The 12,538-nt window shown below is 46.1% G+C and overlaps 2 protein-coding genes across 4 annotated transcripts in view; one reads left to right on the forward strand and one right to left on the reverse strand.

Moving 5' to 3' along the window:
• Nucleotides 1-458: 458 nt before the first annotated feature.
• SLC25A20 (solute carrier family 25 member 20) lies at nt 459-11,979 on the reverse strand. Its single transcript, XM_042015650.1, has 9 exons — nt 11,639-11,979; nt 10,877-10,969; nt 8,825-8,952; nt 6,592-6,682; nt 5,518-5,635; nt 4,274-4,346; nt 3,583-3,692; nt 2,128-2,252; nt 459-1,627 (listed from the first exon to the last, which is right to left on the reverse strand). Exons 1-9 carry the CDS (start codon nt 11,741-11,743, stop codon nt 1,565-1,567), a joined length of 906 nt encoding a protein of 301 aa, XP_041871584.1. The 5' UTR covers nt 11,744-11,979; the 3' UTR covers nt 459-1,564.
• Nucleotides 11,980-12,065: 86 nt separating this feature from the next.
• ARIH2 (ariadne RBR E3 ubiquitin protein ligase 2) overlaps nt 12,066-12,538 on the forward strand; it is a 36,283-nt gene continuing 35,810 nt past the window's right edge. Inside the window, exon 1 of one of the 3 annotated variants that reach the window (XM_042015629.1) lies at nt 12,066-12,151. The gene's annotated coding sequence lies outside the window, so the exon portion shown is untranslated. The remainder of the gene's footprint in view (nt 12,152-12,538) is intronic. The other 2 variants (XM_042015622.1, XM_042015639.1) reach the window with 2 other exon arrangements.

Raw genomic sequence — 12,538 nt, forward strand, 5'->3', positions numbered from 1 at the left:
GGGAAGGCAGGTTTCCCTTCTGGTCTTCCCAAAGAATTGGGAAGGAAAGTGCGATTCTCAGCAGCACAGAGTGGGAAGTTTTTAGGGCTGCCCATGCCTGTGGAAAGCCAAGGTGAAGGCTGTGTCCTCATGGTACAGGTCAACAGACCACGCCAAGTACTTTCCACAAAGTATGTGTCATTTGTTCCCAGATGTGTTATTTAGTGTGTTGCTTTATAGTTAAAAACTTGCATCCACAATGCAGCACCTAACAGGACTTGTATGACAATATGCCAAATGTAGAATATTCTTTTCCACAGCTCATGTCAGAAATTGAAAAGCTAAAAGGCAAGGGGTTAGCAATCAAAGATAGCACAGCACAACTTAATTCCCAATGAATCTCAGAAGTAAGAATTGGAAAACTTTTGCAAAACTGAGCATGCATGACCATGCAAAAAGTAAATGAACGGAGCCACACATTCTAGCCAAGCAGCAGCTAGTTTTATTGAGTTCCAGTAACACTGCATCACAACCAAAAGAAATTAAAAGTTGCTTTTTGCTTCTCAGTATTAGACATTTCTCAAATGAAAATGTGATTATGTTTAATAATAGTAAGAGAAAACCAAGGAACAGAAGAAAGAATAAAGTTAAACAAGACTGCACAGCCAGCATCCTCTTCATGTGTTCCCCTTGTGTCAGAGAAATTCAGTTCTTGGAAGTGCTGTTAAATTTTCTCACATCAACGTCAGGGATTGAATCCCAGGACACAGTATTTGATGAATCAAATATATCACAGATTGCTATGAGCCATGCTGTACTTTTGAAATCACATTTGGGCTCTCTTCAGTGGGACAGAAAGGGATTTGAGAGAAAAGTTCAGGTTAATCAAACACATTTCCCCACTGGCTCCCTCAGTAAAGCTTAGCTCAAATGTTAAACATAATGCATTTTGTGTCCTAGTTCCACAGAAAAGATCAGCATGCAAGACCTGATATGGTACCTGCAACACCCCTCAACCCACTCAAACATAGCTCTGGCCTCCCCTGCTGAGCTGTATTTGCTGCTGTACACGCACAGAAGATTAAAACCAGTGTTAACACAGAAACAGCCACAACTGAAAAACGACAGGAGATGAGAACATTGTCTGACATTGCTTGCAGACACGACCATGTGCAGCTGCTGACTTATGCCCTGAGAGTTAAGTACATGCTGGCAATTATTTTAAGGAAGTTTTTCAGCCTTAATAGCTACATGTTTCTTCAGTAAATAAAGAATTACATTTTAAGATGTGTCCCCTTCTTCCATGAGGAAGTACTTAAGGTAGGGTGTGTGACAGTGACAGCTGTCTGTTAGCAGCGTTACTGCTGTGGTTGGCTCAGAAGATTTGTCACCCCTAACTCCTCACCAACTCTGTGTCACAGATACAGCTTGCATTCCTGACTGGCACATAGCACCACCTAAAGAATGTGAGGAAGGCAAAAAGGTATTAGGCAAACAATAATTCCTGAAACATTAAGTGATCATTCATTTATTTCTTTGAGGCAGACTTGCGCTCTCTTCCTTCTCCTCTCTCGCTTCCTAGTCCTCATAGACCAGGTGCAACCCAGTTAAGAAACTTCATAGCAACTTCAAAACCAAGAAAACATGCCTGGAAAAGAGAACACAGAACAAATAAGGATTCTAAAAATCTGTTTCAAACAAGGCGCTTGAAATGCTGCACTATGAACACCTAACATGGTTTATATGGAAGGAGGAAGAGAACAAAAAAGGTCTTCAACCAGAAGCAAGAATTCTACTGTATCCCTCCACACAAAGGCAGAGCTTTGGCTCTGTTAGGCTCATTATTTATTGAAGAGGAAGAGAGTCCAAACTCATTCCATCTTCTACAGTTGGATGTACAACCAGTAGAAAAAAAATATCAGAGAAAGTCAACAAAGAGCTTTCATGAAAAGTTTTGAATAATGATTTACTCCTAGATTAAAGTACAGTTTTAGAATCTGGACACCAACAGTCAAAAGTACCTGCAGTGACAAGAACCTCACTGAAATGGTACAAGAGTAAACAGGCAGTCATGTCCTCTCCAGACTGCAAACACTCACTGTGAGCAGCCATGTCCCCAAAACCCATCTGGAATCACAACATACTCACCGCGTTAGCAGGAAAGGCCCTGATCATCACAGCTGTGAACCCCTTGTACAGAGATGCAACTCCTTCCTCTCTGATGAGTTCCCTCAGCACATCTCTAAAGCCATTTGGGTATTTTCCTTCAGGAGCTGAAAGGGATGCACAAGGCATTAGCTCAGATGTGTGGCAGTGACAAGGGCTGAAGGATGTGCCATATGTAACAGCCCAGGATTTTCAACAGGTTCACACTGCTATAGCAAACAAACAAGACAGCTCAGTAAAGGCTCAGTGAACAGAAGCTAGGTGCTCACCATCACCAAAGAATTTACATCATCAAGTCATTGCAAGCAGGGAAGAAAGGAGAACAACTTTTGTCAGGGTTGGAAGTCTGAGCTGTTATTTGCACTGCTGATCACAGCTCTCCCAAGAGCTGCACTTAGGTGATAGGAATGTCAGATATAAAAACTGATGAAACTGGTTAATAAGAAAATGATCCTATCACATGTCCCAGCCAAGAACAGCAACAGGCTTCAAATGAAAAGCACAGGATGTTCTAATGCTGATGTTACGTGGATTTCCCGAGGTGTTTTTTAAAACCTCTTCTACTCAAAAAACCATTTCTTCCTTCTCCTGACACTGCCCTGGGAAATATTGCCTCAGCCAGTCCTCCGAAGAGGTAACCCACGGATCAGCCCAGTTAAACAGAACCACAATGGACCCACATCACCCACACAGCAGCACTAGGGACTGGCTCAGTGGAACAAGAATAAAGCTGTGATGTGTTTCCCTCTTGGCCTTGGTATGGTACAAACAACCACAGTAGCCATTGCTCAGAGAAAAAGAAATTAAATTTCCTGCACTGATTATCATGATTTGTGAAAAGAATGAAAAATGGTCACTGTCCAGTGGAGAGTTGAGTCCACAGAGACGACGGGGAGCCTTAACAAAAATATTCATTGACAGGACTGGCAGAGAAACCAACGAAAAACCTGTCAAACTCTGCTGAAGCACAAGGCCTGGGGCCATCTTCACTGTAATTAGGCCACAGACATTAAAGAGCAGAGCTGCCTATCCAAAAGCAATGCTCTCAGCAAGTCACGCCCTATTACTATAAACTGCAGATAGCACAGGCTACAATTTACACAACTATGTCTGAAGTGAAATAACAAAACCTCTCAAAGAATTACATTTGTAATAAAACAGCTATGACAATTCTATTATGAGTTCTATGCTTAGGTTTCAAATCAGGTACCTCAAATCAGGATCAGAGAGGCAGAAACAGAGCAGTGCAGCCTGATGTGCCAAAAATTTGTGAGGAAATCAACTAGAATGCTAGGAACACCCTTGAGTTTTTCATGCACTTGTCTCAAGCAGTGCTCAAGACACGATTCTTCCCAGAAGGCATCTTCCATCACTGCCCAGCCCATTCCCAGGAGCATCACACTGAGTGTGGCTGTGACACACTGGAATGCAACTCACCTGTCTGGAAACGGGATTTCAGCACATCTGGTGGAATGGCAACTACCCAGTTGAAGATCCCAGCCAGGCCCCCAGCAAAAAGGATCCTAGGCACACTGAGGTCACTCACACTGTGGCAGGATCAGAATGGGGTGGGAGGAAAAAGTTAAAAAAAAAAAGACAGAAAAAGGAAAAAAAAGTCAAACTCATTGTTTTGACTAAGGTGACAATCCAAAAGCCTGGCTGGCAGCCAGAAGGCAGCACAATGCTGCAGAGACAGAGTGCAGTATCTGAGCAACCTTTCCAAGATGGACCAACTCTACCCTAAAGATTCAATTTTTTTTATTCAGCAGCACACACACACATGCTCTGGGGAAAAAAAACCCAAGCCAACCAACCAACCAAACCCCCACAGAAAATTCAACAAAGCCCCCTAGCATTTTGTACACATACAGGGTTGAAAGTGAAGAGACCTATTCTAAGTATTCCTTGCTTGGCTAACAAGATCTAAACTGGAAGCTGAGAGAAACTCAGAGCATTATTTTAATTTTCAGTTAACCCCAGACCAAAACAGCTTAACTCACAAGATGAGCAACCATTTTTATTTTTTAAAAATTTGTTTAGCTACTGCTCTAAATCTCTTTGTAACTGGGGAGATTAATCAGCAGTGTCTGGGAAGTTCAGAAAGTGATGACTGTGAGATTTCACTGACCTCTTTCCCTGAGGGGTCAGAATGTTCTTCAGCCACTCATACGTCATGAAGTACATTCCACTGGCCGGGACGTCTGGTGGGTAAACAACAAAGGCTGTGAGGAGTGGGAAACCAAAGGAAGCCCAGAGGCACACCAGCCCCATGCCAACACAGCAACACCACTAAGTACATCCAGATTCCTTTTCTGAATCTCTTCTACAAACAAAATAAAAATCTGCTGCTGCCCTAGACATAGGAGTCTGAACTTTCCCATGGAGAGCAGGTGCTAAAGGCAAGAACTGGGAAAATAACGTTTCTGTCAGCAGCCTTTCAAACCAGACTGTAACCTGGTTACATGACACTAATGATGAGGGAGCTCTAAACTGTCCATATTGCTGCATAGCACATCACAGCAGCACAGGAACTTCATGAATTTTGTTCATGTATTAGTTCTAATGATTCTACTTGAGGATTTTTTTTCTGCAGTTGATAGGTCTTGTTGTGGTTTTCTTTTAAGCTACTCCCACAGCCTATTCTTAACCCATACCTAAACCAGAGAACCATCCCCTATCTAGGGACACTGCCAGAGTTACACTGCAGGCTGCTACACTTGTGTGAGAAGCAGAGGGTTGAACAAAGTCCTAAACTGAAGTAACAAAATATAGAAATTTCAGCTTTTCAAAGGGGAATTACTGAAATACGTAAAGGATTCTGGGTCTGGCACAACTACTTAGTTGTTGTATTGAGAGAGGGGTCATGACATCCCAGTCCAAAATAACCCAGACTCAAAAGGGTAGAAAGCATAACTGCTGCCACCATGTATTTTAAAGCAGCCAATATTATACAGCAACAGTCACAGACAGGCACAATCCTTCTCTCAAGGAGAAAAAAAAGAAAAAAAGAAGAAAATAATTTTTTGAAAAAAAGCCCACTTCTGTACTTTCTCTTCTCTTTGTTCTCTCTGCTCCTCTCCTGAAGTCTCTCATTCCTCTTGGCTTCTCAGATCTTAATTACTTCCTATATCCCTCTGATCCTTGTCATCTAATCTCTTCCTCACTCACTGAGAATCTCATGTTTATTTCTCAGGCCCTTTGAGGCACTGGAGTAGCTCTGCAGACTGAAAAAAAGAAAAAAAAAAAAAAAAGGAAAATGGGTGACACAGCCCCTCCAACTGGCTAAAGGAACTGTGAGATCTCCCATACTGTGTCAGACTTCTTATCCTGCAGTCCCCCTGCAGCAGGGACCAGGACAGCCCCATCCCTTACCTCTCATGAGGGTCAGCACCGTCCCCTTGTACACGCCCCGGATCCCAGCCTCGCGGTACAGCTGCTTGGCACAGTCCAGGGAGCCACTGTACTTGGTTTCACCTGTAGCTGCCTGGATCTGCAGGATTAAAGTGAGAGTTTCTGACCAGTGAAGGTTTCTGGTCAATGTAGAATCATTCAGCCAAGGGTTAAAAAGCCACACGTGTGTTTCCAGAGAGGAAGGAGCACACGCTCCTGCCTAGGGAACCTCTGCCTCACTTCCTCAAGCAGCTCTCACATTGAAGCTGAGGCTGTGGTTACTGTTCCACGCAGAGGAGAAATTCTCCTTTAGTTTTCCACAGTGTAAGTTTGAAACAACTCCAGTCAGTTAGGTAATTCCACACTGACAAAAAGTAGTCTTCAAATAGTTCAGTGAAATTCAAACCATTTGTATGTGTATAAAAGCTCTCATGATAATATCCTGTCTGTCAGAACTAACATGTGACCACCCATCACCATATTAACAGAGTTCAACACAGTCTGAAACAAGCAGAGCTTCCCACACCTGCTAAAGATGTCATTTCATTTGTTCAGGTTTACATTTTCCAACAATACTTTAAAACCCCCGCAGGAGGTGCAGAGCTAGCAGCCACCCAAATGTCAGAACACTGTTTTGAAATGAATTCCTTAGCTCTGCATGGGGAACTGTCAAAGTAACAGAACTTCTTTACACCAGAAAGAGTCTCATGATCTTGCAGGTTTACGCTTTTTTTTTTATAGGAAAAGTTTCATTCAGAAAAAACTGACTTTTCCATACTTTGAACTGGACTGAGGCATCCACGGATGCCTCATATGATGCCCCATAGCATAAGGCTTGTGCTCTGTAAAATGAATAGAGCAATTAATGCTCTGTGTACTTATACTGCCATGGTGAGTTTGTTTAATGCTTCTTCGTGACACAGCTGCATTAAATGACAGTTGTCTCAGTCCTGTCAAAAAACAGAACAGAGTAAATGCACTAACCAAAGAAATTCCTGCTATGGAAAGACAAGACCCCTAAAATTAAATTCCCATCACCACCATCCAATGCCTTACCTGCAAAAGGCACTTGATTCTCTCTCCTGGAGCCATGATTACTGTTGTGAACACTCCTGACAACATGCCAGCAGCAAACAGCTGAGGATATCTGCCCCAAGGAAACAGAAAAGACCCTAACACAACACAGCACACAGGAAACAAAGGGCAGAAAGACTCCTGCATCACCAGATTATGCTGTTCCACATGAACACAACAGTGGAACTTGAAATGCATCCACTGCTTTTGATCAGTGCAGAAGTGCCTTGTCAATGCACAATTAGAGCTAAACATTTAAGATCTCTAGGACTCAAAACACTGGCTCTTACAGCAACCACAACTCAGCTCTTCATATCCATTCTATTTGCTAATATTCCTTCTACTTGTATTTTTTGCTATAGCACTCCCCATTCATTTTCATTCCCAACAGTCTCTTCCTCCTCCAGTCTCCCATACTCTCTCAGTGACCCCAGATTCCACACATATTCCTGCTTGTGCAGCCAGAAGCCTCCTTTCCATAACCTCTCACTCCCTCACTCCTTCAGTCTCTGCCATAGTCGAGTCTGTCCTACCAACCTGCCATTATCCCACACATTCTGCACCTGCTTTCACGTGGCAAAGTATCCATGACAAAAATCCCTTAAACAAGCTGAATTTCTCCATCACACAACAGCCTCCTGCTACCTTCCCTAGTAAGATGACCTAACATCTCAATTTAATCCAATTCCACACCTCCTGCTTCTCTCTGCTTGCTCAAGAGATGGCATTCTATTCCAATTCTTACAGCTCTCTCTACTAAAATTCCCATGATATCTTCCAGACCACTCAGACCTCCCTCACTACTCCACATGCACCTCCTGCTTAAACTAAGCTTTGAGGTTTTTAGCTCACCTTGGGATTATTCAGCCCCAGAAAAGGCAGGATAGGCTCCTCAGGTTTCTCTCCACCTTCTTCCTTCCACAACTTCCCTTCACAATGAGCATGGGGAACCACAACCATCCTGCCTGCCTCTAGACAGACTCCTAGTCTGTCTGACCTTTATTTTTGGGTCTCATGTCCCAAGCACACTGTACCTTCACTGTGTCAGGTCTGCACCCACAGAACAGCACAGCTGGGCACAGTGGCAGTACACACACTGTTTGTTCTTTTCCACTGCTCTGCTTGAGAGGAATTCTACATAAAGGCTCAAAAAACTACACTGTCCTTTTCCAGCTTGCTCCTTAAGACTTCCTGTTGGTACCACGTGTATGAAACACAAGGCATTGAGGCGATCAGGCTGCTGGGAATAAGTTCATGGTGCATTTGTTGTTCAGTCCCTACTGTTCCCCTGGTCTTTCCCTTCAGTCTTGCCTGCATGGGGACACTGCCATGGTATAACAGAGGGTACATGAGCAGCTCCCCAGCACCTCAGCACTGCTTCCCTCTGGGAGCTGCGTTTGCAGTGGCTCACATTGCAGGGCCAGCTGTGCTCACATGAGCCCTGTGTAGGCAAGGCTGCAACAGAAACCAAAACACCCCACCACAGCTGGCTCCACACAATGGGCTCCTGCTTTCTGACAGAGCTCCTACCTAGCAGACAAATAATGGGATAAAATGTTGCTAAGCTACAGCCCAGTCCCTGTAGAGCTGTAAATCACAGCTCAGCAAACCCATTACAGGAGTACTTTAAGGGTGGGGGGCTTTCTTCATGCACAGGTTGGCTTGTAGAAAGCCACACCAAGTTTTCTCAGCTTCCTATTGCTGTTCCTGAAGGTCAGACATGCCTGAGAGGAGGGCTGCTCATAAACACCTCTTTTCATAAATAATAATAAAACATTTTTATGGCTGTTTTCATATCCTAATGAAGGGACACAGGAAGACTCATAACTAACAGGAGAAAGAGAATCAGGGCTGTGAATGTTGTCAAGACTGCTTGACCATGAACTTATTGCTCCCATAGTTTCTGTTAATAGCAAGACTGTTGGCAGGCAATCATTATATAACTCTCACTGTACTCATCTAAACCGGAATTGTTCCTTAATGGCTCCTTCTTGCGTAGAAAGGGAATTGCATCGCACCTGCCCACACAATGTCTGTTTTTAGCCTGTGCTATCAGCCCCACGCTTCCAGAAGCATTAAACATGAGTGTTTTATTTTTTAGAACTGTATTTATAACCCAGGAGAAGACACAAATTTGCGCCACAACTCAACGTGTGACAATACAGGAACAGCCTCAGGACGCCTTTCCCAACCATCTGATTAACCAGGAACTCACGTCAAAACATCATCAGGTTTTCTCTGCTGGAGTCTTTTTCCCAAACCAAATCCAAAGAAGCACACAGCATACATGGGTGTCACTCCAATGATAGGAGCTGCCATTCCTCTATATAAGCCTCGGACTCCCTGCAAGAAACATTATCACAGAAATTACTTGGTTTGGCATAAACTTTGCACATATTTCAACTTGTTGAGAAGAGACAGGTGACAATCCAGGATAGGATCCATCTAACAGTCAAATTGATCAGAGGACTAAAGGGGTTTTTTGTTCATTTGCAGTTATAAGTGTTTAGCTGAAGCTCAGGGACTACTGCAGAGGAAAGTTATCCTTCCTGGGAAACACTGGCACCACGAATGCCCTTCAATAACAATATTCATCACCTGCATGTACATCTCAAGTACGAGGAAGTGAAGTTAAAATCCACCCGAATAAGAGCCTTAATAGATTATGTCAAGAGAGAACACTCTCAGCTACACACAGAAATGCACCTGTGTTTTACTGGTAACTTGTCAAATGCAGTACTGTAAAATCCTGACACTGAACTTGAGAACGCTGAAACGAATTCAATCTTTGACTAAAGGAACAGCCAGGGAGAGCAACCTGAATTCCTTCACTCCCCACATGAATTCACTTTGGAACAGGTTCAAGAGCAAATTATTTTTTGTTTCCTACCCTAAGTCAAAACTTTTTTCCCACACAACATCACATTCCTGATGTTTCCCTTTATGGACTGCACATATGAAAAAATTCTAATGCAGACCCCAGCAGCTGTATTTATTTAATTTCTCTTGCCTTTAAATTGAACTTTTTTTCAATAAAAAGGATAGTTATCTTCTAGATAAAGGCTAGACACATAAATTAAATATTTTCTGGTCTGTGCACCCCTTTCTTCCCCCTGCTCCAATAAACCAGTGCATCCCAGTACATGCTGAAGTCTTACCGGCACAACTGGCTCTGCCATGAAATTGCACCTGGTTGAGAGATCAGCCACTGCTGCTCAACCTCCCCATGAGCAATGGGAAGCAAAAAACCTCTCTTGGCAGAGGTTTAATAGTTTTCCTTAGAGAAACGGATGAGTATTGAGTAGGTGTAGAGAAGCAGCACTGCTTTTGAACTTCCCATCACAAGGCTATTATTATGGCTCAGCTCTGACGTCCGTGCTGCAGCAGGGGTGTTAAAAACTGCCAGGGATTCAGAGCTGGCACAGCATTCCAGTTCTTTGTGGGAGAGACCAGGGAAACAGGATTTGCTTTGGTTATATAACAACCTGTTAATACCACAATGGAACTGGATTTCAGATTTGAGGCAGATCTCTCATTTAACAGGGAGTTACCTAACGAGATCCAGCAGTTAGAAAAGAGACTTCAAGCAAGCGGAAGAACAGTTGTGCTTTACAGCCATTGTTTCTAAATGGTAAAGAGCTGCTGAGAAAACTTAAAAAGCAGAAAACTGGAGTGTCTGTCACTTAAAGACTTTAAATCAAGGCTGTGCCTTTCTAAAAACAAAACAGACTAGCTCAACAACATGATAATAGTGATTCAGGAATAAAAAATGCTGTCCCCCTTCTAGAGAAGGTTGAAAAACTACTATAATTGACACTCTGCTCTCAAAAAAAGAAAAAGAGAAAAAAAGTCTATAAATTAATGATCCTCTGCCTTCTCATAGCTGGCGTAACACCTTATAGAAGAAAGTACTTGTATCAACAAAAGTCATTACCCATTTTAGGATTTCCAGAGGTGACTCCAAATACCAGCAAGATTTCACCAACTACAACAAGGCCAAAAAACAACTGCCAACATTCACTCCAGTCTATAACTTCAGACATTAACATCATGCTATTTTGAACCAAAAACATTTCTTAGCAAAACAGAGACATGTACCTGGAGCACGTGCATGCTAAGTATTCCCCAAGCTTTGTAATCTGCTTAAAAATGTTAATGAGAATCAATTTAACTGATAACCCAGGAATTGTATGGTCTCTGGGGGGCACACGATTCCATTTCTGCGATGTACAGAAACAACTGATACATCTGGCAGGTGTCACAGTACCTCTCCAAGAAGAGTCTTTCTGAAGCAGTCAAATGTCCCAGAATAGAGTGGGGCCTGGCCAGGCTGTGGCTTAGGCTGGGTTTGCAGTCTGACCTAGTAAGAGGGAGAGGAAAACTTTATTTTATTAAATATTACAATCTAAACTTTGATTGACAGAACCCCTCTGGCTATTATGGTGTTATGTTTTGTGACTAGACCCGAAGATATTGATAGAACTATTGACATCATTTTAGCCCTTTGCAAAAGAGAAGAGGTTGAATTTTAATGTAATGAGTAGTTAATGTATTTAACTAATCAACTGCTGGGATGACGTCCGGATGACGACCCCAGCTCTCTCTGGACGCTGAGTTCTGCTTCCACAGGGTCACTCCTGCCTCCCCCTGGCGCAGGGGCACGGGGCCCCGCCGCAACACGGGGTTGGCGGGAGCATCCCAGCTCCCAACTCCTTCCAGCACCGGGACACCGACGCTTTTTTCCCGATTTTTCACTGTGAACCGGGATTGCGAGCCGCCCGGCCGCCGCGCCGCCAGGGGGCGCCCGACAGCACTACGGACACCCAGCCCAGCCTCCCCGCGGCGCATACCGGAAGCTCCGCGTCCCGCGCAGTGCCTGCCGGGAGCTGTAGTTCTGCCATAGCGCCCACCAGAACCCGCGCCGCTCCCGCGCAGTTCCTGCCGGGAACTGTAGTCCACCCCCCGCTGCCCCAGACCGCACAGTGCACCGGCTGCCCCCCTCGTCCCCGGCCGCCCCGCGCCGTCTCACCTTGATGGTGTCCAGCGGGTGCCCCACGAACACCAGGCAGACGCCCCCGAAACCGCCAGCGAAGAAGTTCTTAAAGGGGCTGATGGGCTGCGGCTGCTTCGCCATGGCGGCGGCGGCGGCAGAGGGTGAGGAGCGGGACTGGGACTGGGACCGGGATCGGGGCGCTGCGTCCCTGCCGAGCCAATGCCGCCCCCTCCGCACCGCGACCTTTAGCCCAGTGCGGGGCACGCCGGGAGGCGGGCGTGGGGCGGGCCGGGACCGCGGCGGTGCGAGGGGCCGCTCTGGGCGCTGTCACCGCCACCGGGTGCTGTCAGCGGCCGAGCCCGGCCCGGGGGCCGCTCCCGAGGGCGCGGGGCCGCGTCCCCCCGCACATCCTCAGTGGTTCAGCCGTTCCCCCCCGCCCCAGCGCTGTGGCCCGGCCCGGCCCCGCCCCGCCCGGCGGAGGTGACGCAGCGGGCCCGGCGGTTCCGGCGCGCAGGAGGAGCTCGGGGCGCTGCTCTCGCCGCCCGCCCGGTAAGTGCCGGGCCGTGCCGGGGTTCCTGGCGGGGCCGTGCTGGGGCTGGGGCGAGCCCGGCGGGAGGGATGTGAGGCTGCTTATCCGTGCCCAGTGCTGCGCTCGGCGCTCCGCCCCGGCAGAAGCCGCAGCCCGGGAGCTCTCGAGCTCCAGGCGGCCGTGCGGGGGCCCCTCCTCGCCCCGCCGCCGTTCGGGCTTTCCCCGCACGGCTTCTCTCCCGTGGTGTTCCTGCTCTGCCCTCCCACAAGTCTGTGGCGCTCTGGCTGTGCGGGACAAGCGCGGGGGCTGGTCTCGCACGCATTCCAAAAGAATGGACCCGAGGTAATTTAAATGCGCTGGGTCCCGCTCTGCCCGAGCCCAGAGATGCCGTGGAATACGTAGGTATC

The sequence above is a fragment of the Corvus kubaryi genome, unplaced genomic scaffold, assembly GCF_017639235.1.
Source record: "Corvus kubaryi isolate FWS band 111438036 unplaced genomic scaffold, C.kubaryi_AGA036_p1.0 136, whole genome shotgun sequence".
Lineage (NCBI taxonomy): Eukaryota > Metazoa > Chordata > Aves > Passeriformes > Corvidae > Corvus > Corvus kubaryi.